Source organism: Salmo trutta, chromosome 25 (genome assembly GCF_901001165.1).
Source record: "Salmo trutta chromosome 25, fSalTru1.1, whole genome shotgun sequence".
NCBI lineage: Eukaryota > Metazoa > Chordata > Actinopteri > Salmoniformes > Salmonidae > Salmo > Salmo trutta.
In genome coordinates, this window is record NC_042981.1 from 48,300,783 (window position 1) to 48,317,087 (window position 16,305).

General features: G+C 41.1%; 1 protein-coding gene across 1 annotated transcript; it reads right to left on the reverse strand.

Moving 5' to 3' along the window:
- Positions 1–1,558: 1,558 nt before the first annotated feature.
- tpp1 (tripeptidyl peptidase I) lies at positions 1,559–11,419 on the reverse strand. The gene is made up of 13 exons (XM_029714138.1): positions 11,287–11,419; positions 10,863–10,934; positions 10,621–10,760; positions 10,321–10,471; positions 8,421–8,542; positions 8,101–8,279; positions 7,590–7,788; positions 5,547–5,735; positions 4,960–5,032; positions 4,506–4,626; positions 4,034–4,192; positions 3,437–3,562; positions 1,559–2,550 (listed from the first exon to the last, which is right to left on the reverse strand). The coding sequence occupies exons 1-13, from the start codon at positions 11,295–11,297 to the stop codon at positions 2,407–2,409; spliced, it is 1,686 nt and encodes a 561-aa protein (XP_029569998.1). The 5' UTR covers positions 11,298–11,419; the 3' UTR covers positions 1,559–2,406.
- Between the last annotated feature and the right edge of the window lie 4,886 nt (positions 11,420–16,305).

Below are 16,305 nucleotides of genomic sequence, written 5' to 3' on the forward strand. Positions count from 1 at the left end.
ACATGCAGCCAAATAAATTAGACGCAGCCTAGCTCTGAAAACAGGAAATGCCATGGTTCCCGGGAAATTTAAACCAAAAGGACTGCTATTGCAAATCCTTTTAAATGGAGATGTGTGTGTGTATATTTATATATTTTTTTTCAGATTGAATTGCACCCAAGAAATGTTCTTCCCTACTATGGGTCATATTAGCGGGCTATCCCGTGGTAAAAAAAACTGACAAACTAGTCAGGCGGCGTCCCACTCTGGTTCTGTACGGGGTGCTGATTCAGAGTGGTTGGGTTAAATACAGAAGACACATTTTGGTTGAATGCATTCAATTGACTTTCCCAAAGACTGCATTAACGATGAGTAATAAAATAAAGGCACTTCTGAAAGCCTATTTCACACCACAGCCTGCTGAATTTGCAAGATAACCTTTCATTTTGTCACAAATTAAAATGTGGCATTTACTCACATTGCTGGATGTTTCAGCATTGCCTCAATGAAGAGTTTGGCGTTTGACTAGCCACATGCACGCGCAGTTACAAGCCTGCTAGAGTCAGCAGCAATATCTACCATTGTAGTACAGATGAAGCCTAAGCTGGAATGTGAAGCAAACTGAAGCTGGCTAGCTTTAGAAAACCCTGAGTACATCTAGCTTCAAATCATAGTATACCCCTCTGATAGTGTAAGACAGTTGAACCAAGCACATGTGGCATTTAAGTTACACTGAGTACACCAAACATTAGGAATACCTTTTGCCCTCAGAACAGCATCAATTCGTTGGGGCATGGACTCTACAAGCTGTCGAAAGAGTTCCACAGAAATGCTGACTCAATACAACTGTGGGAAGCAATGAAGTTGGCTGGATGTCCTTTGGATGGTGGACAATTCTTGATACACATGAAAAACTTGAGCATGAGAAACCCAGCAGCGTTGCAGTTCTTGACACAAACCGTTGCGCCTGGCACCTACTACCATAGCCTGCGCAAAGGCACTTAAATATTGTCTTTCCCATTCCCCCTCTGAATGGCCCACATACACAATCCATGTCTCAAGGGTTAAAAATCATTTTTTAACTTGTCTCCTCCCCTTCATCGACACTGATTGAAGTGGATTTAACAAGTGACATCAATTAAGGATCATAGTGTTCACCTGGCCAGCCTGTCATGTAAAGAGAAGGTGTCCTTAATGTTTTGTACACAGTGAATATTCAAGAATCAAATGGATGAATATCATTAATATGCCCAAATATTGATGTAGCACCTGCAGATCACCCCTTTAAGGTTGTACAGATTAAATATAAAAAATATTTAATCTGTTGTGACATTTCCTATTGGTAAGGATTGTTCCCAATTGTTCCCAAAATGGTGTACAATGTTAAAACGTATTTATGACAGATCTTTTCAATAAATGGTCAGAATGCCACGTTTTCAATTTTTCTCCACCACACATCTGATTTTGCTCTGCAGTTTGATACTCAGACAGTGACCTATGGATATGGATTGTCATCCTGTTCTTATATCAATTTGTGGTTGGTTGTCACTATTCAGTCTAATTACAGATTGAAATACAATTTCACCACCAGTAAGTACACAGTTTAATTCATAAAGGCAAAGACTCAAGTTAACAAGCATGTTTACAATCAATGGGACAGATGCAGTCTTTAATACCATGGACCATTTCCCCCAAAATCTATTAAAAAGTAAAAACAAGTGCAACAATTCTGGTGGATAGAGATTAGCAGAATTAATTTGCTCAATGAGCACATCAAGATTTAAATCGGTAAGTATTTAGTATAGAACTCTGTGCAAACACAGCAGAACATATTTTAAATCAGTAACGCCATGGTAAATGTTGCTTCTCTCCTCAAACAAAACTTTATCCAAGATTCAGATAAATGTATAGCATGGGCCTAACTTTACCCCCCTTTGAGCAGAAATATTTATCAGAACACACACATGCAAAAACAAGATAAACAGGTGGGTTTTTTCCTCCCGACCTACGTACCTTGTCATTGATTACCCCACCTGATCTGGTTACAATCATATGGCTGACTGATGAACTTGTAACAGTGAAAATGAATGTACATCACTGACCACATTAAATGAGTCCATCCTTCAAAAAGTATCAAACAACCTGAGACGAAGGATACGCCAAAATTGCATTTTCCATTTAAAAATAAAGAATCTGTCCAGTGTAATTTACAATGGAAGGGGACATTGCTAGACACCATATAAGCAGGCAGCTGAAATACTTCAAAATTGTCAGGGGTGTATTCTGGAGGTGAAATGTTCAGAATGTTGCAGCTAGAAATGTAACAAATATAGAGCTGACACAATCCCTACTCTACACCGCAGACAAAGGTTTGTTCCACACACTACCTTCGTTACATTTCCACTTTCTGAACAGAGCCCCAGGCGTTCATTTCTCCAACACCAGGGCAGCCAGCAGAGCAGGGTAGTTGGGCGTTCCCCATCCTGTGACTGGGTCCCACGACGGTGCCGCGCAGAAACCCTGCCCCTGGACCTGCTCGTCCAGACAGCTCAGGTGACAACCATCAGTCACCTGGGGGTAGGAACAGAAAGCAGTCAGTAAATGCAATGACAGGAGCAATGCAATGACTTCTCATCTGCCATCTTTTGGTGGTGTTCAGAATACAAAACTGGGAAACACTAAATCAGGGGTTCTCAAACTTTTAGTTTAATCTGTTTTTAGTAACATAAAAAAAATTATATACATTAATCTGGCTGCAGATCCCCTGCAGTACATCCGCAGAACTCTAGGACCCCTACACAAGATGCCCCATTGCTGTGAATCAGATGGTGTAAAGTACTTAAGTAGTACTTTAAAGTATTTTTACTTAAGTAGTGTTTGGGGGCATCTGTACTTTTCTATTTATGTTTGACAACTTTTCATTTACTACATTACTCAAGAAAATATACTTTTTACATTTTCCCTGACACCCAAAAGTACTCGTTACATTTTTAATGCTTAGTAGGACAGGAAAATTGTTAAATTCACACCCTTCAAAAGAACATTCCAGGTCATCCCTACTGCTTCTGATCTGGCGGACTCACTAAACACAAATGCTTCATTTGTAAAGATGTCTAATTGTTACAGTGTGCCCCTAGCTATCCATAAGTAAATGCTGTGTGGTTAGGAGTTTGAAGTGATTAATACTTTTGATTTGATACGTAAAGATATTTGAGAAATTACATTTATTTTTGATACCTAAGTATATTTTAAACCAAATACTTTTACAGTAGTATTTTACCAGGTGACTTTCACTTGAGTTAAAGTAAATATACTCTAATCAAAAATGACTCAAGTATGACTATTGGGTAGTTTTTCCACCACTGCTGTGAATATACACAAAGATAAATACATGACACTACCATACACAACAAGAAACTAGTCTTATTTTCTCCATATCTAATGATCAGTGACTTACATCAAAGAGTCCCTGGCCCTGCAGCTGATACAGGCGGGGATTGAGGAAGCCCAGAGAAGGCAGGCCTTTCAGAAAGCGCTGGTCATTGATCAGAGAGAGGATTCCTCCAACCACAGGGGTGGAGGCCTAAAGAACAACACGTGAGTAAATATTAATTGTTAATGCATTACATGATCCAAGAGTCGACAGGTAGCTTAATGGTTAAGAGCATTGGGCCAGTAACCGAAAGGTCGCTGGTTCGAATCCCCGAGCTGACTAGGTGAAACATATGTCGATGTGCCCTTGAGCAAGGCACTTAACCCCAATTGCTCCTGTAAGTCGCACTGGATAAGAGCGTCTAAAATAACTAAAATGTAAATAATATTTCTCACAGATAGTTGAAAACTTTTTTATATATTTGGGAGATAAGAAGAAAAAAAAATCTGTAGGGGAATCTAAAAAGTCTTGAGTTTATTCTTTGCCTCCTTCTCAAAGTATATTGGAGGTTTGAGAGAAGGAACCTCAGATCTTCTCCAATCTGTTGAGGTTGTGAGAGGACATGAGGAATCAACAAAATATACTTTTGGAGATTCACCCTGCGAGATACTATTTTCTTACCGAAGTACCAGACACCCAGGGGATGGGTACCCTGTCGGTGACCACCCAGTAGTTGTCTGAGAGAGCGGCTATGTCTGGGTAGGCCCGTCCACTGGTGTTGAAGTATGTCTTTGGAGGGAGACGCGACACTGCTTTCAGATAACCCTCCACAGCACCGACCTGTGGCAAAAAGTGACAGGCTATCAGATGATTGAATAAACAGTCAACGTGTTGGTATCAGTCTCTATCCAAATAAACCATACGGAAATAAATACTTCACACATCATTTAGTGTGCATCAGTGATGGCTAATTCTACCAGTAGACAGAACCTTTGTGTACCTAACCTGATAGTTAATACATGTTAGTCTTTTTACTCAGTTACGTACAACATATAGTTTTTCAAATTCTAAAGATCACTTTAATAAAGCACAGATTTGGGAAAAACCCACGGATACTGCCATAGGTTATGTCCTGTATAGACACTCTTAATACCTGGTAGTCCGGCATCTTAAAAACATTGCTGAAGCCGCCGCCACTGATGTAGTCAGTGACCTCATAGGTGACCTTGAATGGATTCTTGAATGAAGTTCCCCCCACTGTCGTCACGTATGGGCTGAAAGCATAGAAACTTAACTTCGGAGAACAGATTTAGGTATGGACTGGAAAACCGACCCCACAAAGACACTGGTTTTCTTATTCTATTGATTTCAGATTACAAAACAGACTATTGTTGACTAGTTTAGAGACAAGACTAAGCATTTAAAGGCTGTTGCCACGTTAAACACTGCACATGTGAAATCAATCGAGAAATTCCATTTAAAAACCGCAACGCCTATAACCCGCATCTGGTTTGAATACTTTTCATACTTCATGGATTCAAATAAAACAATGAATACCCAAATAACGCAAGTGCCATTAGTTTATTTCGACAGTGGAAATGACTCACCTTGATGCAGGAAAGCTTGGTCGGAAAGAATTCTCTCCTTTGGTCAAGTGTCTGCAGCCAGCTCCACTATCACCTGAGGCAAGACAGTTCAAGTATGAAAGCGAATGCCAAGGAAATTATCATCTTACTCAAGATGATTTATGGATTACAAAAAAACCTGTTGTCCACAATTTTAGTAGTCAATTTACTCAATTATACATGGTGACTTGTTCATGTTTCATAGGCCTGCCTGACTCATCTGATATTACGCACACATTTCCAGAGTAACTAAGTGGCAGCGCCACAAAAACAAAGGCCACCTCACTTCTTACAACATCCACAACACCTGCTTGAGTTTGAACTATTCAAATAGTCTATATCATTAAATCTGCTGTCACTGACTACTAGATCAAGATCATAAACCCTTCTAAGTAAGAAGTCAAACAGAAAATGCAAATTAAAAAAAAATTACGTTTTTATTTTAAGTGGCACTGACTTAGCCTGGTTTCATAACTAGTTGTGCCGGGTCTCCCTCCTCACGTGAAATCCGTGACAATGACAATTGGTGTTGGCATAACAGATTTGGGCCCAGGCTAGCACAGACTAACCTGAGGCAAACAGCATAGAAATGCCCCGTACGCCAGCCTTCATGAACTCAGTGTTGATGCGCATCATGTAGGCGGAGGACAAGCTGTCCTCATCGTCCCCGTAGCTGATGGTGTGGACCCAAGGGATGTCTGTCATGTTGCTGAGCAGCAACATCCACTGGAGGAATGGCTCCTGGGTCTCATGCCGACCTGAGGAGCAGTATCCCATTATCAAACCACTATCAGAAAAAGGCTGTTTCAACATCTATTTTAGCATACTACCTACCTGTGCTAAGAGTGCAACCCCAATACATTGCTTCATTCTAAAGTGGTATATTAGTATGAACATACAGTACCAGTCAGAAGTTTGGACACACCTGCTCATTCCAGGGTTCTTCCTTTATTTTTACTATTTTCTACAATGTAGAATAATAGTGTAGACATCAAAACTATGAAATAATGTAGTAAAAAAAAGTGGTAAAAATCAAAATAGTTTATATTTCAATTTCTAGTAGCCACACCATGCCTGGATGGCAGCTTTGCGCACTCTTCTTTCAACCAGCTTCAGGAGGTAGTCACCTGGAATCCATTTCAATTAACAGGTGTGCCTTGTTAAAAGTTAATTTGTGGAATTTCTTTCCTTCTTAATGCATTTGAGCCAATCAGTTGTTCTGACAAGGTAGGGGTGGTATACAGAAGATAGCCCTATTTGGTAAAAGACAGAGTCCATATTATGGCAAGAACAGCTCAAATAAGCAAGAGAAACGACAGTCCATCATTACTTTAAGACATGGTCAGTCAATTCGAAAAATGTCTTCAAGTGCAGTTGCCAAAACCATCTAGCGCTATGATGAAACTGGCTCTCATGAGGACCGCCACAGGAAAGGAAGACGCAGAGTTACCTCTGCTGTAAAGGATAAATTCATTTGAGTTACCAGACTCAGAAATTGCAGCCCAAATAAATGCTTCACAGAGTTCAATTAGCAGACATCTCAACATCAACTGTTCAGAGGAGACAGGCCTTCATGGTCAAATTGCTGCAAAGAAGCCACTACTAATGGACACCAATAAGAAGAGACTTGCTTGGGCCAAGAAACACGATCAATGGACATCAGACCGATGGAAATCTGTCCTTTGGTCTGATGAGTCCAAATTTGAAATTTTTGGTTTCGACCACCGTGCCTTTGTGAGATGCAGAGTAGGTGAACGGATGATCTCCACATGTGTGGTTCCTACCGTGAAGCATGGAAGAGGTGTGACGGTGCGTTGCTGTTGACACGGATTTATTTAGAATAAGGCACACTTAACCAGCATGGCTAACACAGCAATACACCATCCCATCTGGTTTGCGCTTAGTGGGACTATCATTTGTTTTTCAACAGGACAATGACCCAACACACCTCCAGGCTGTGGAAGGGCTAATTGACCAAGAAGGAGAGTGACCTGGCCTCCACAATCACCTGACTTCAACCCATGAGATAGTTTGGGATGAGATGAACCACAGAATGAAGGAAAAGCAGCCAAGAAGTACTTAGCATATTTGGGAAATCCTTCAAGACTGTTGGAAAAGCCTTTCAGGTGAAGCTGGTGGAGAGAATGCGAAGAGTGTGCAAAGCCATCAAGGCAAAGGGTGGCAAATGTGAAGAATCTAAAACCCTTTAGTTACTACATGATTCCATGTGTGTCGTCTCATAGTTGAGGTGTTCAGTATTATTCTACAATATAGTAAAAATAAAGAAAAACCCTTGAATGAGTAGGTGTGTCCAAACTTTTGACGGGTACTATATGAGACATAACTAAAGATAAACAGTTGGAAGAGGCAAAAAAATATATACCACTGGGTGTCTGACCTCACTAGCATCGTGACCGTTGCTAGGAGCTTTTTTGGAAAGGTTTTAGCCTACTTGCGACAATGATATGTGGTGGTCTCAAAATTCCTTAGTTCAATTAACTTATAAGTCATGTCTGCCAAATGATTAACATGCAAATGAAAATAAACCTTTTTTTGCACAGGCCACGTCACTAAGGCTACATTCACCCTCTGATTTGTCATTGTTAGTATACCTGGATTGGTGAAGACCCATGTAGGTATGTTGGCCCCTGTGCTCATGATGTACTCTACATCCAGGCTGGCCTCCAGACCGGCCTTCCCTGCTCCCTGAACACCCACCACCCGGTCAATCTTAGACAGGTGCTGGAAACTCCTTCCAAACAGCGTCATGAACTCAGCCAGGTCAGCAGGGTGGTAGAACTGCTCCAAGAACTGGACAGATGATAAGATGATAGCTATTCAATCAAACCATATCCACCATACAAATTTCACCCTTTATCTGTGACCTGGCAGTAGTTGTAGGTTTGTCTACAGTGCCAAAGATCAGTTTAGTATTTTATTTGACCATGGGAAAAATAGCTATTGAGCTGATTGAATTAAGCCATTAGATTCCCATTTCACATTATGCCAGACAGGCAAGTTCATTGTTAGAATGAGGCAAAACATTTGCCCCTTTATTTTCTATCAACTGTTCTAGTCTGACACAGCTGTCCCATTGTATTGACGTAACAAGTGGCCAAATACCTGAGCCACGGCTTGACTGTTGTTCTGAGCTGAACCCACGTCCGCTGCGGTCAGATTGTAGCGAGACCTGAGGGTGGCGGGTGTGTTTCCAAGATGAAACTTCGCTCCAGACCGTCTCCTCTTTGTCAAGACTTCATTGAGGTCCTGCCCCTTGGGTGGAAAGCGGTGAACACCTCCAACTATGGGTGGAAAAACAAATCACATCCATAACATTGTTTGTCATACTCTTATTTGTTGTTATACTATTACAAGACGAGCTATAAGATGATAGCATTACTGTCGATAACCTGAGAAATGGTCAAGATGAACTTGCTGCTCACCAAAGTCAAGATGTTGGAGAACATCCTCATGCACCTGGTATGCAGATGATGACCTCACCAGGGAGATGCCATCTCTTACGTAGCGGTGAAACTCAATGCCTGGAAGCAGGGCTTCTGCCACTCTGAAACAGGAGAAGTAGAAAGCCTCACTCTCTGTGGCAGCTGTATGGAGTGCAGGGCCTGTGTTCATAAAGCAGTGAACAGCGTTGTGAAACGTTCAGATATAAATATATTATGTAGAGTTAATATACATCTGACATGTAGTCAGGAATCAGCTCTATTCATTACATTTCTATCTGTAATGCTCCACTACTGAATGTGGCACTGACTTTGTTACCAACAATAATGACTTCACCTAATAATTTGAGAATTTGTATGGAGACGTCACACTTTTCACAATGAGAAACTGTGTGAAGTAGCTTATGTCAGTGAGTGAGTCAACGTCAGCAAACGGTACTGGAGCATCGGCTTTCGGACCAACAGGTTTCAAGACAGCTTCTACCCCAAGCCATAAGACTGCTAAATAGTTAGTTAAATGGTTACCCGGACTGACTATGCACACTCACAAGACATACACACACTTGGACACTCATTATGTTGCTGCTACTCTATTTATTATTATTAATCCTGATACCTAGTCACTTTACCCTGCCTTCATGTACATACACACCTTTTTAAATTAGTGGATTCAGCTATTTCAGCCACACCGTTGCTGACAGGTGTATAAATTGAGCACACAGCCATGCAATCTCCATAAACAAACATTGGCAGTAGAACGTCCTTAATGAAGAACTCAGTTACTCAACTTGGCACCGTCACAGGATGCCACCTTTCGAACAAGTCAGCGCGTCAAATTTCTGCACAAGCTCACAGAACAGGACCGCCGAGTGCTTTAGTGTGTAGCGCGTAAAAATTGTCTGTCCTCGGTTGTAACACTCACTACAGACTTCCAAACTGCCTCTGGAAGCAACGTCAGCACAAAAACTGTTTGTCAGGAGCTTCATGAAATGGGTTTCCGTGGCCGAGCAGCCGGACACAAGCCTAAGATCACCATGCAAATGCCAAGCATTGGCTGGAATGGTGTAAAGCTCACCACAGTGGAAACACGTTCTCTGGAGTGATGAATCACGCTTCACCATCTGGCAGACAAATCTGGGTTTGGTGGATGCCAGGAGAATGCTACCTGCCCAAATTCATAGTGCAAACTGTAAAGTTTGGTGGAGGAGGAATAATGGTCTGGGGCTGTTTACCATGGTTCGGGCTAGGCCCCTTAGTTCCAGTGAAGGGAAATCTTAATGCTACAGCATACAATGACATAAGAATTTGTTCTTAACTGACTTGCCTATTTAAATAAAGGTAAACATTTTTTTTTTACAATTCTTCCCACTTGGTGGCAACAGTTTGGAGAAGGCCCTTTCCTGTTTCAGCATGGTTTGTCGAGATCGGTGTGGAAGAACTTGACTGGCCTGCACAGAGCCCTGAACCTCAACCCCATCGAACACCTTTGGGATGATTTGGAATGCCGACTGCGAACCAGGCCTAATCACCCAACCTCACTAATGCTCGTGGATGAATGGAAACAAGTCCCCGCAGCAATGTTCCAACATCTAGTGAAAAACCTTCCCAGAAGAGTGGAGGCTGTTATAGCAGCAAAGGGGGGGACGCAATGTTAATGTCCATGACTTTGGAATGAGATGTTCAATAAGCAGGCGTCTACCTCAAATCCACATTGATCTGGTACTCCCTGTATATAGCTTTATTCTTGTATACTTTATTCCTCGTGTTACTATTATATATTTTTTTACTTTGCATTGTTGGGAAGGGCTTCTAAGCAAGAACTTCACGGTAAAGTCTACACTTGTTGTAGTCGGCGCATGTGATTTGAGAGAGAGGCCCTTACTGCGTGTTCATGGTGCATTGGAGGAAGTCCTGAGTGAGGATGGTCTGGCAGTCTGTGACCCCGTGACTCTGCAGCCAGTGACGAACCACTTTCTGGGTCAGCTGGGATGGACGTACTAGAGCGGACACCTCCTCTAGAGTCAGATGCTTGCCTAAAACAGACAGAATCGACAGTGCTGTAAAGGAGTACATGGTAATGCAAAATCACTTATCAGAGGGGATAAAAGTCAGGAAGTTTAATCTCCTCAAAATCAAATGGCCTAAAATGTTTGCCGTTGTAAGCATGATAAATTATTTCTACCATATTGTGCCGACTCAGGGTCCGAAACCAGTAGCAGCAGGTGTTCCAGTTGATCCACATTCTGCTGCCTCAAAGCAAAGGTCAGCTCCAACTTCTCTGTGGGGGCGATCCTGCCTACACGAGTCCAGTCTTCTGGTATCCTGAAAATACATTCATGTGAAGTAGCTTCAAATGATGGTATAAATCACACATTGTAGCAGTTCATTTTCAAAAGCTTTACAATGTTAGGGTTGTTTGCTCACAAGATGTCCTGATCAGCCTCAAGATGTTCACCCAAAACCAATGAGCTGCATATGAGGACACAAAAGGCCAACCTAAAATAAACATAAAAAAAGAGGTTGTTTAAAAACAAAATATCAGAGAAAACCATTCATAAATGTCTTCTTGAATTGCGCGAGAGCATTATACGTCTAGTAAATTAAAGTATACTTGTGCAAGGCTGCAGAGATTCTCGACAACTCCCTTGTTGAAATCGTGCACAAAACAAAATCTCTAGAATAGTTTAGTTAATAAGGAAGTAACGTTATAGCTCAAAGGTCTTCATGTAAAATAGGTCAACAATTTAGCCTTTTAGCTAGAAGCAAAAGCCACAAGGACTTCAGTAGTTATTCTTGTCCCGTTCTAAACAATCAAACATGTGGAGAATTATATCATGGAAATACTTACAGAATCCTCATTTTGGTGACATTCGTTGACTCTCAACGCAAGGAACGGCTTTGTTTTCAATTTGTTGTTTGCTGGATAATATTAGTGGCGGTTCCTCATCACATGACCATATGAGCTGTAGTCTGTCACGTGACTAGTTAACGGCATAAAGGACAAAATGCTGTAAACTCTCAAGTCCCATGATGTTGCCATCAGCTTTTTGCAGTACATAGTGCTTATTCTTACTTTAGAATTTCCTAAATAAACGACTCATTAGAATCCACATTTGTATGAGCGGTGCAATGAACAAGATTTGTGAAACGCATGCTTTAAACAACCTCTTAAGGATCCGCCCCTTTTTTTCAATTTTCACCTAAAATGACATACCCAAATCTAACTGCCTGTAGCTCAGGCCCTGAAGCAAGGATATGCATATTCTTTCTTCATTTGAAAGGAAACACTTTGAAGTTAGTGGAAATGTGAAATTAATGTAGAATATAACACATTAGATCTGGTAAAAGATAATACAATTAAAAAACATGCATTTGTTTGTATTTTTTGTACCATCATCTTTGAAATGCAAGAGAAAGACCGTAAGGTATTATTCCAACCCAGGCGCAATTTATATTTTGGCCACTAGATGGTAGCAGTGTATTGGCAAAGTTTAAGACTGATCCAATAAACCATTGCATTTGTGTTCAAATTTTTCTTAATCAAAACTGCCCAAATGTGCCTAGTTGGTTTATTAATAACTTTAAGTTCATAACTGTGCACTCAAACAATAGCATGGTAATCTTTCACTGTAATAGCTACTGTAAATTGGACAGTGCAGTTAGATTAACAAGAATTTAAGCTTTCTGCCAATATCAGATATGTCTATGTCCTGGGAAATGTTCTTGTTACAACCTCATGCTAACTGTATTAGCCTACGTTAGCTCAACCGTCCCGAGAGAGGGACACCGATCCTGTAAAGGTTAAATAAAAACACTTTAAAGTACTACATAAGTCGTTTTTTGGGGTACTTTTCTATTTTACTTCACTACATTCTTAACAAAAATAATGTACTTTTGACTCCATGCATTTTCCCTGACACCAAAAAGTACTTGTTACATTTTGAATGGTTAACAGGTCAGGAAAAGTGTCCAATTCACACACTTATCAAGAGAACATCCCTGGTCATGGCGGACTCACTAAACACAAATGTTTCGTTTGTAAATTATGTCTGAGTGTTGGAGAGTTTTCCTGGCTTTCTGTAAATGGTGCTTAATAACATTAGGAATTTGAAATGATTTATCCTATTACTTAAGTATATTTTAGCAATTAGATTTACTCTTGATACTTAAGTATATTTAAAACCAAATACTTTCAGACTAGTAGCATTTTACTGGGTGACATTTTCTATTAAGTTTTACTTTAATTTTACTCAAGTATGACAATTGGGTACTTTTTCCACCACTGAGCATTACAGCATACTAGAGAAGGTACCATCTTGGCCTGTATTCGGTGAAAAAGTATTGTAAACAACCACGATGAACAAAATTGTCCTAACATTTATTGCAAAAACATTTGCCTTTTGTGGCACAATATAAACAACTTTGCCTTCATTAGCACAATATTACAAACAAAACATTTTAAGCAACAGCAGTGGGGATTGAATCAAATAACCTAATTGACATAACTATACAGTCTATATTTATCTATTGAGAATCTTGGAGTATTTCACTTCCTGATTTAAAAAAGAAATCATCCGAACAAGGGGTAGTGCAAACCGTAGCAAAACGTTTTGCAACGACAACGAGCAATTTCTATTGTACATATTCAGGTAGGTGCCTCCCCGTTTCAGCCCTTTGCCTCTGATGTCTACTGAATACACCAATGGTGAATCTGTAGCTCAGTCGTCATCCATGAAATAATAGTCCCCTTCTTCCCCACTTTCCACTGAATGGTCATCCTTATCAGGGAACATTTCCCACACCACAAAATAAGAATTATTCTCAGCTGAAAGACAAGTAAACACATTATTGAATGAATAAGGTTTCCAAATTCTCAAGTTTAGCAAGAGTGTAAAATACAAATCTTCATTCAAAAATAACACTTACCGATATTGCATCTCTTCAAAACATGTTTGGCTGATGAAGTTGGCATGTTGTAGATGCAGATTTTTTTTTTAATAACATTCTGTATACATCCTGTATAACAATAAGAACTCTAAATTATAAACAGTGAAATACTTTAAAGGTCTCCTCTCCTGACTAGCACATTTTCTCCAGAGCACTGCACTAGGCAGTTGTTCATAGCATCTTTGAGACAGCTTCATTTTCACAATGGCCCAAGACATACTGTACATGACTGAACAAAGCCCTTATTTTGTCGATAAGTTCCTCAGAAATATTCCAACCAAAACATACCTTTGAAGCGGCCCCCAATTTATGCAGTTTCACTTGGCTTTTTTTCATTATTTTTTTAAGTTGGTAGACATACTTAAATACAGTATTCAATCGCTCATATAATCAGTGATTGGGGTAGCCTTTCATTTCATAATATATGCAATTGTAGCAAACCCTTTTATCCAAAGCGACTTAGTCGTACATTTACATACGGGTGGTCCCGGGAATCAAACCCACTACTCTGGTGTTGCAAGCGCCATGCTCTACCAACTGAGCTACAGAGGACCACCATGTCAGTGGGATAGTTCTGTTTACCGGTTCACTGAGCCCATCATGCCCGGGGTGATGTGGAGACACTGAGGAGTTTTCACTGATGGGAAGCCTGATGAACTAGGGGTTTGTGGATCCTGTTCAGAGCGCATGAACACATCCTCTTTCCCATTGGGAGACACTGTGGGCAACTAATTCACAAGAGAGCACACATTTAGTTCAGGCACTACCTTTGACTGCTGCACGTTTTTTGTAAGCTTCAGAGAAGCAAGTGAAGCTATCGGCTGTATTGAAATATACATTTTGCACATACAAGCAAGATGGCAATCTATATCTATATGGGCTTAAGGACACACGTGGGAAGAATACAAAACTTTAGTGTTTGGAGTCTTCTTTGAATTTTTAGGAATTTATTCTTTAACCTCCAGCACCACTTAATGTACATATGCAATATCTTCCTAAAGAACCCAAAAACGGCAACATTGTTGAGACGTTGCACCCCAGGTGGAAACACAACACACCTTGACCCACTTGTTCTGCATGGGCGAGCTGTTAAAGGTGTCATTGTGGTCGTCCTTGGGCATTTGGTCCAGGAGGTTCCTCAGCTGCTGCTTCCGCTTCAGTGTGCCCTTTCTCGCAGTTATCCGGGGTGGTTCCATCACTACAGTTCAAATATAATATGACATTGTCACATAAATTCTCTGTAATTCTTATTGACGTACAGAGTGTATAGATTGTGATTGAATAAAAAAAACTATTGTTCAACATTAAAATAAAATTGCAATCAGTGAGAGCTCAATGTGTTCGGTCACTGAGTTAATTAATTAATAAAAGACCAACACTACGGTAGAACACTGGTAAAAGCCACAAACAATCACAGATGCTAAGTATGGGTTATCTTGATTAGAGCTTGTATGGGAGACCTTCACTAAGACATATCAGGTTCCTTGATGCATATCTTATGGATAAAAATGCTACACAAGGTAGATCCATTTATGCTTTTTCTTATGGATAAAAATGCTATATAAAGTAACTTGCATAGCTCCTTCTTTTGGGGCACTTCCTTTTTCTTCGTGGACTTGGTGGGGGCCTGGGCGTTGTAATGCTCCTGGCACTCCTCGGCTGAACGGGTACCCACCACCATGGCAACGTTCACCCAGAAGTTATTAATGTGTTTAGGAAATGACGTAACAGCCCTGAAAGCCAAACACACACACAGGACGTTCACATACACTAATACAGTCCTGTTTCTATATAAACAAAGCAATTTGCACACATTTAGGCCTATGTATGCTAGCTTGCTTGAAACTTTTCTTCAACAAAGTGCGTTATAAGGAGGCCATTGATTAACCTGAGTTAAGTAAACTGAGCAATGCACGCAATGCATTGGATGACATACTTTCTCATCTATTTGAAATATTATTTTGCTGCTCACTGCCATTTTCTTGTGCAAAATGACACACTATGTGGATACATTTTTTTAGACTGGACAACTGTAGGAACTCACTCATGTAGTCTCTGAAGTTTCACATCTGTCCATTGATCTGCATTTTCTTCCTTTTTTTCCTGCTGAACCCTGGTGAATTTGCTCCCTTTTTCTCTTGGTCTCTGCGGGCCAGCCCTTTTCGTCAATTCCCTCTTACAGTCATCAAGAGAAGTCGACGAGTGACTCGTCGCTGATTCGGAACCTTCAGACTGGGACTCCTCGGCAGTACCACTACCACTGTCCTGAACGTTCCAACTCCTACCCATGGCAGCTGACCCGGTCTTTGTGGGCGCACGACTCCGTGTGTCTTTCCCCTCCATCTCGATGTCATCATGGAGCTTCTCTGGGAGCTTCTTCTGACAACTAACCCTTTTCTTTGGCATTTCAAGCAATTTCCGGTTTGTTTTATCTGAACCCTTAATTGGTTTCCCTGGCAACAGCTCTGAGGATGTATTGGTGTTGTCCGAGTTGTCTTGGTTGCTCTGTTTGTCGGCGCCCTGGAGGGAGCGACATGGAGGGGTCAGGGATTGTGGGGCAGGGTCTGCGTATGCGGCCAGCGCTGCTGCACTCTGAGATCTTAGGCTGGTCTTCTTGGGCTCTCCCAGGTGCTTAGGAGTCACTTCAGACTTGGACCTCAGAGATGCTGGGCTGGCCCTCTTGGGTTTTCCAGGGCCTCTGGTGGAGAGGTTCTCAGGCTTAGACTACTGAAAGTTTGGACTAGTCTTCTTGGGTATTCTGTGGCCCCTGTGAGCGGGGTTGTCCTCAGCTTTACACCTCTGAGGCTTGGGGGCCCGGGAGAGGGGTTTTTCTCTGGTTTTGACCTCTGATAGGCCGTCACTTTTCTCAGTGGCACTGCCTCCTCCTCACTGGTGTCAGCTCGCAGTCGCTCTGTAGAAC